Source organism: Populus alba, chromosome 3 (genome assembly GCF_005239225.2).
Source record: "Populus alba chromosome 3, ASM523922v2, whole genome shotgun sequence".
NCBI classification, from domain to species: domain Eukaryota; kingdom Viridiplantae; phylum Streptophyta; class Magnoliopsida; order Malpighiales; family Salicaceae; genus Populus; species Populus alba.
The window spans coordinates 5,710,781-5,718,869 of NC_133286.1; the positions used below are offsets into that span (position 1 = coordinate 5,710,781).

Here is an 8,089-nt window from a genome sequence, read left to right on the forward strand (position 1 = left end):
AAGAAACGTTTCAGAAGAACCTTTCAAAAGAGAGCAGCGGTTCAGATGAGGTAGATATCAAGGCCTGCCTGCCTCTGCCATCACCTTCATCGGGGCCTGTCTCTGCAAAAATGCAGACAACTGGTTTGACCGTCCATTTGAAGCTTATTTGCTTTAGCCTTCTTAATTTATTACACATTCGCAACTCTTGGATGTTTGGCAGTTGGATTATACTTACAAATTTATTCCCAAAAAAAAGAGGAAAAAAGAGAATAATATTGATACAGTGGTGCCATAACTTGCAACTCAATTGTTAGTGAGCGAGCTACTGAACTTTCAACACTACAGCACAGATGCAAGATCCTTTGGGCATAATTTAACAGTTATCTTACATAGCTAACTGCCCTCGTATATTTAGGCAGCTAAACCATTCAAATAAAAAGAAGCAATCCAAATCCGAAAAAAGAATCCTTGCCTCTATTTCTCTAGCCATACAAGTCTCCTCTTTTGATAACACTATTGGTCACCGAGCTCAACGCCCACCTTCATTCGTTAGTTCCAAGATCGGCCACCACTATAACCCCTCCCACGATCTCGGAAACCCCCATGGCCTGGTGAGATAGAGAAGCAAAGTAGAGCTTTAGTAAATAAGAATGCGACACACACTAATAGTTGTAACATGCACATGCAGCAAACCACATAATGCGATCAGTATTTTATCAGCTCATCACTCTACAGTAAGTTCATCATAGTGAATGGAGGAGCTCCATCACAAAAATCGACATCTATCATAGGAAATGAAGTAAGAAATCAAATCCTTAAACCAGTGGCAGTTTGGGACACTAAACCTATGCCTCTTACACATTTCAACGACCTCTTGAGACTTTAGCCAGGTATAATGAACGCAAAAACTCCAATGAAGGCCATGACTCATGTTTTCAAGTGGCCACTTTATGATAATGAATCCAGACCTTAAATTTCTATCTAAACAAATCATAGCATTCAATGTCCACAGGATCTGGTTTCCCAAAACAATCCAGATACTCTTGCCACCCGGGCCCCCACCTAAAAAGAAGAGGAAAATATCCCCAAAAGGTATCCCTAGAGTTATTGCGCCATTATTTAAGATTGTAACCCTCCCCCAAAAAATCTCTGTGAAAAGAAAGGGTTCCAGACAACTAACCAGATAGTGGAGGCGGTGCACCACGAGCCATTGCTGTCAATTCTGGACTGACCTTCTGTCCAGCTTCCTCGAGTATGGTGACAAGTTCTTTAGCAAATCTGGCATTCCCAGCTGTGAAGAAAGTGTAAGCTGTTCCTTTTGCTCCTGCCCTTCCTGTCCGGCCAATGCGGTGAACATAATCCTCTAGAGACCCAGGGAAGTCATAATTGATCACATATTTAACATCCTTCACATCTGCCATCAAACAAAAAAAATAAGGAATCCAGAAACTGAGGTGGCTAAGTCAAGAGATGATCCTCCCCTTAAGAGTTTTGCAGAGGTCAAAAACCTAAGAACCCATGCACTCCCTAGCAAACCCAAAGAGAGTTCAGTGCCCCACAGAACTCCGAAAGAGAAGATATAAATTCAATCAAATTATGGGCCCAGATGAACAACACCCTTCCCCACAACCTCCGACAAAAGAAAAGGAAAGATTAAGAGCTGAAAGCTTGTCAGACAAATTACAATAGCCATCACCAAAATGACAAAAAAAACAAAAAAACAAAAACAAAAACAAAACAATTAATGAAGCTAATGAGGAAAGGATATCCTTGAAAAACAGAATGTACAGAGCAGTGATTTAATGTGAAGATCCCCATTACATTGAACCACAACAGACCATACGGAGAGCTGAATTTTAGAGTTCACAAAGAATATATACAAAAAGATGTGCTAGGGAATACTAAAGGTACAAGCTCCATCAGACTGCATGATCCAAAATCTGTAGAGAACATATCCACGAACAAGACTTGAATGCTGTAACTAAATTTCAGGCAAGACAGATAGCAACAAGATCATACATGATGGAAAAGCAATAACAAAGCTACAAAAGGTTTATTCAAAAAGTGTGTCAGAAATTGAAAAGAGTAACTTTGTCTGGATAAGAATATATAAAATTGAGATGGACAGAAAAGGTAAAACAAAAAGGATCAGAAAGTGTGTTGATAGAGGAGAATGATAAAGCTATCAACCATAGATAAAGGCAGGCTTAAATAATGACAGCAACTACAGAAAGATGATTATTCTTTGTACAAAAGAGAAGGAGATGAGTTTATAAATGAGAGAGAATCGGCTACCTTAGTGAGCTGGCCTTATTGAGTTGTGGTTCTTTATAAAGGGGATAAAGTGACATTCAGAAATAAAGGCAAAAAATCACAGACAACCATGTAACAACCAAAATTAGGGGCATAGAGCACAGTCAAAAACCAAAGCTTTGTAGCATCAGCAAGATGTATATACAGTGTACCTAATCCACGAGCAGCTACATCTGTTGCAGTCATTATAGGACTCTTGCCAGCTTTGAACTCAGACAGGACCCAGTCTCTTTCTGCTTGACTTTTATCTCCATGAATTGAGAGAGCAGGCCAACCATCCATGCGAAGTTGTCGAGTGATCTGGTCACAACCTTTCTTGGTATCCATAAAAATCAGAATACGACTACCATCCATGATATCTTCCAGCAACTTCACCAATCTGGAATGTGAAGAAAGATATGTGAAAAATCCCATTTCATGTACAACAGCAGACAGATGCTAACAAAAACAAGAAGCAATAAGACAAACACAGAATACATCATACTTGTTATATTTCTGATTCTCCGAAACAATGTCCACATGTTGACGTATTGCATGATTAGCTTTTAAATCTGGAGATCCTATTATCACCTGCACAATAATATCCAAGTCGAGAACCAACTAAAAAATCATGCAACAACAATAACAAAATGAGAATCCAGATGAGGCAAAGGCCTTAGGCAATACTATTGATTGAATGATCACAATGTTACTGGACAGTTCATAAGACTAGAAACCATTAAAAAAAAATAGAAGTTAGAAACATTGAGCAATGGAATGCTGTTTATTGCAACTTTTTGGTGGCCAGATGAACATTGCTGAGAATCTTAACTTCTCAAGTTGGTTTAAATGACATAAGAACCCATATCAATCCATGAGATGTAACCCAAGTAAGATAATCTAAATATATTGGAAATAACCCAAAATGAGTAAAACTAGTCAAGACTAATTAACTAGGATTTGATTAACGTTGTTATAACATGAGTAGCACTACTTTTTAACCTGAATCAACTTCATGAACTCAAATCATTTTAATCTTTATCAATCCAACTCATTGAAGAAACAAAAAACATCACATAAGCTTCCAAAGTTGCATTTCAATTCAAGCTATACAAGGCAAGTAGGCAAATTAATGATGTTCTTATTTGAGATTACATGTAGAAGATAGTGGCAACCATCCTTACTTGTTGGATGGTCATACAGCAGTACTTATCAAGATCAGCATATGAAATGGGTATGCTGTTCTAGCTCTTGATAAGCACCAGCTCATTTGAATAATTAGTGATCAATATGTCTGGAATTTGTACATGATCCTAGGATAATAAGACATTGGCAGGTTCCTTCACCACAAGGTTGCAAATGTCTGTAGGTTCTGAGGTGGCTCTATTGGGATTGATGACTTGGAACTTATTGGATTGGTGGTAGTGGCAGCTCCTTTGGGCTGGGAATGTGGGGCAACATGGAACAGTTTGGCTATTCCATTCATCCAATCATCCCCAACACAAATACATTCCATCTGGGTGTTCTCATGTAAGGGAGTGAGAGAATTGTAGAAGATTGAATCGTTTGATCGGAGTGCCATGAGGGGGGATTTCAGTACAAGATATTTTATCCTTGAAAAACTTCTGTTCTTAGGATGAATGTTTTTGGTACAAGATATGACTATGCAGCACGACATTATCAATTTCTATTAGTTTTGTGATGGAAGTGGGTCACATTATTCTATCACATTTCATAGAATGTTGATGGAGTTTGTGTCATGTATTTAAACATTTGACTAATCTTCTCAATTTTACAAAGGCACAAGAGGGTCCATTTAATTTCACAAAATCAATTGCGGACAATATTATGCCTGCGTAGAAGAACTATCTTACTTTGTATGGATTGTAAAGAGACTGCCGTGCCAGTTGTTCAACCTCTTTAGGCCAAGTTGCACTCCAGTACAAAGTTTGACGATCTGGTCGAATCTGCATACAGATCAAAAGGGCAATTGTAAAAAAAAATCTCAAGAGTAGAACTAACTAGAAAAGGTGTGCACCTGCAAGCACAAACAAGTGTGCACGTGCATGAAAAGAGAAAGGAGAGACTACAGAGAATTCCAATCAATCTAAGTGCTACACACTTTATTAACTTTTGACTTTTGGTAGGCTGCACTTTATATTAAGCCTGTGCCAGCCAACAACAGCATGTACCAGATGGAGAGTAAAGTCAAACCTGGTTGAATACCAAGCATATTCCCACCTATTCATGTCTTTTTTCACATGATTGGCATAAAAAACGAGAAAAGATAACCTCCAAATTCAACTTCCTATAAAATCAGCATTCTAAATTATATATCTTGCATGTTTTTGAGCTAATCATAGTAGAACCAAGTTTCTCCTTCAGTTGCACATGGTGAACTTACCATATCAAAAAAACAAAACAAAAAACAGTATACCAAGGAATCAAACAACTTCCAGCCATTTGACTAGTTATACAGCTAGGTTGCCATTAAAATTCTAAACCGGTAGGAACCAACAATCAATCCATAGTTCACTTCTTCCATGGAGGCTTTATAAGACATCTGCTAACCATATCCAACTTTGAAAGAGTTCAAACTTAATAGCAACAGCACTACTAAACATACCATGAAAAGAAGAGGCAAAAGGCAATGGGCATAACAAAAATATCCAAGTTAGTTGTGCATAACTTAAATGAAGAGTTATTTATCCTTGCACCACTTTACAAAGATTGTTTATTTTCTAACAAAGAGAAAACGATAAGGTTAAAAACAAGAACCTGAGAAACAATTTTTCGTATCTGAGGCTCAAACCCCATGTCTAACATCCGATCTGCTTCATCCAGAACCAGATAAGTAACCCTTCGCAAATTTGTATGATGTGACTCCATCATATCAATCAACCTTCCCGGTGTAGCAATGACAATTTCAACACCTAAGTCAAAAACAAAGCCATAACTTTAGAAAAACTCAAACAACAACCTGTGTAATCCAGATACACCATTAAATGAAGTTCTAAACTTCTAATAAATAGTAAAGCAGTTTTAGTGCTTATAAGTTCATGTTTCAAAAAATAGTCAGAAGCAATGTCATCCAATGTTAACCACCACATACCTTTCTGGAGGTCACGCACTTGAGGTCCCTTTGGAACCCCACCATATATGCATGTATTTTTAATCCTTGATGATGCACCAAATTTAGCTGCTTCTTGTTGTATCTGAACAGCAAGTTCACGTGTTGGAGCTAAAACTAATACGATAGGTCCATCTCCAGGAGCTGGAAAATAAGGGAGAACAAGCTCAAACTTAAGCCAACAACACAATCAAAAACATATGGAGGCATGTGAAATGATATGAGAAGCTTCAAAAACTAGCAAATTACACGTTTACCTAAAAATGGTTGGGCATTAACATGGATAATTGCAGGCAATAGGTAAGCAAGTGTCTTCCCAGATCCTGTTTCAGCAATACCAATGAGATCACGGCCCTTCAAAGCCATTGGCCATCCTTGAGCTTGAATAGGTGTAGGTTCAGTAAACCCAGCTTTTGAAATTTCTTGCAGAACATAATCTGGAGAAAACTAAATAGATTCTAGTAAGTTTACTACCAAATAAACGTTGTTATCCAATTTAAAGACTCTCCATATAAATGTTATTCATTTCAGTGAACTTAATTGATGTAAAAAAAAAAATTGCCTATCCTAGTTGATTAAGTGCTGTAGGTTGCTTACCCAGTCATGTTCTATTCTGCAATCTCTGATTATTAGTTTTCTCTAATAAATGTTGTTATCCAATTTAAAGACTTATCCATTCTGAAATGTTATCCATTTCAGTGAACTCAATTGACGTAAAAAAATAGCCTATCCTAGTTGATTAAGTGTTGTAGGTTGCTTACCCTACTTCTCTCTTTTTTTATAGGAGAAGGAAGGGGATGTGGGGAGAAAGTAGTTTAATAGTTGGGTTACACTCTAGTGAGTAGCCCTTCCCCTCTCATGTAGTGTGAACAGAATATATTCTCACATATCTTCAACGAGTGATTTTACCAAACTAATGAATAGTTTTCAGCACCAAATTAAGTAGCTAGGAAGTATTATATTAAGTTGCATCTTAGTCCTACTCTAAATAGCCATTGAGGTTGCAAAAAATGCTAGCCCCATCTCTATAAGAGATAGCAGATTAAATCTTGAAGAACATGTCAAAACTTCCACCTCAAGAAATACACCCCTCAGAGCCCATTTGGCATCGTGGTAGTGGTTGCTTTTCAAAATGTTTTTAGTTTGGAAATGCATCAAAATAATGTTTTTTCTATTTTTTAAAATTCATTTTTGACAGCAGCACATTAAAACAATCTAAAAACACCAAAAAAGTAATTTGAAGCAAAAAAATTCATTTTTTTTCAAAGGCGATTTTGCACTGCAAAAACAAACGGTGCCTCAATCCCTAGGGAATCAATTGATCATAGTATCCCCTATTCTATCCCTATGCATGAGAAACAATTGGATTATAAATCCTAACAATGATTTAAAAGGTAAAACTTAAAGTTCATTTCAAATCCAACAGTACCTGTTAAGAGTAACAAATTAAAGTTATGAATCATATACAGAATCCACATTTTCCTATCCTATCCACCAACCAGTTATAAAAATTAGAACAATTGGCCTCTCCACCCACACAAATGATTCAAACTAAGTTAAACAAGATGTAAAAAAAAGTCTTTTATCGCAATGCTCCAGATAGGCTGATTGACAAATTTAAAACTCGTAACCAACCCTCCCAGGAGAATGACTATCCTAGGTTTCAGTTAAATCAAGAGCACCTCCTGCAACACAGCAATTCCAATACCATGTGGTAAGGAGCCTCTCATCAACAATCTATCGACTACCTCGAACCTCTAAAACAATACACATAAACATAGGCAACAAGAAAACTCGAAATCAAAGGGATTTAAAAAAAAAATCAAAAATCGATACACAGTACCTGGAAAGCCGACATCATGAAAACTCTTAACAGGCTTGGGAACATCACGGCCCTCTACAGTAATCTCCCTGCGTTGCCTATACTCCTCCACCTCCCTTTCTGACATTGCTGCCACTGATGGGGATTCCACATGGAAATTCTTCTCAAATGGAGTCAGCCCATCTAAATCCGATTTCGCAGGCGAGTCACCACGACCATGCTCCCTCCTCTCGGATGATGACCGAGTGGAGCCACCACCATAACTGGAAGCGCCGCCGAAACCTGAACCACTAAAGAACCACAAAATTCACAGAAATGAAGTAACAATGAAAGCGCAAAACAAGCTATCCTAATTCAGTTGTTCACTGCTGTATAATTATAAACACATTGAGATGATTACCTTCTCCGGTCACGGTAAGAAGTTGGGTCGCCGGAACGGCTGTCGTATCGGCTCATGGTGCTACTCCCGGTGAGATTATCAGGTATGACTTTTGTTTTTGGTTTTGAATTTTAGGGTTTAAAAAAAATGGAAGCAACTGGGTGAGGGAGGACTTGTATATTTCCTTCACTGCGGTTTTTATAATCTGGCGTGCGTGCGTGCGTTTCCGTTTGTTTGGTTGACGGTGTACTCTAGCTCACCATACGTGTTTTTTACTGTGACAAATTGAGATGACAATTATACCCTGATCCAATGAATATTTATCCATCATGCTGAGTTTTCATGTTCTTTAATTACAAATACAACTATATTACAATTACAAATTATAATTACAAAGAAATCTATAAACAGATGGGAAAACATTGTATCCCCTCACACAAAGTATTGGGCATTGAATAGTATTTCTTTTTCTTTACTTGAAGCA

At 37.6% G+C, this 8,089-nt stretch overlaps 1 protein-coding gene across 2 annotated transcripts; it reads right to left on the reverse strand.

The window, feature by feature from the left end:
* Positions 1-234: 234 nt before the first annotated feature.
* Positions 235-7,816, reverse strand: LOC118030996 (DEAD-box ATP-dependent RNA helicase 20). 2 transcript variants are annotated; one of them, XM_035035275.2, is made up of 10 exons: positions 7,627-7,816; positions 7,248-7,516; positions 5,662-5,841; positions 5,387-5,548; positions 5,053-5,207; positions 4,149-4,241; positions 2,780-2,865; positions 2,448-2,674; positions 1,163-1,396; positions 235-590 (listed from the first exon to the last, which is right to left on the reverse strand). In XM_035035275.2, the coding sequence occupies exons 1-10, from the start codon at positions 7,680-7,682 to the stop codon at positions 532-534; spliced, it is 1,521 nt and encodes a 506-aa protein (XP_034891166.1). In that variant the 5' UTR covers positions 7,683-7,816; the 3' UTR covers positions 235-531. The 2 variants fall into 2 exon arrangements, with proteins under 2 accessions (XP_034891166.1, XP_034891167.1); XM_035035276.2 differs by having other exon boundaries at positions 7,248-7,508; positions 7,627-7,769.
* Positions 7,817-8,089: the final 273 nt, after the last annotated feature.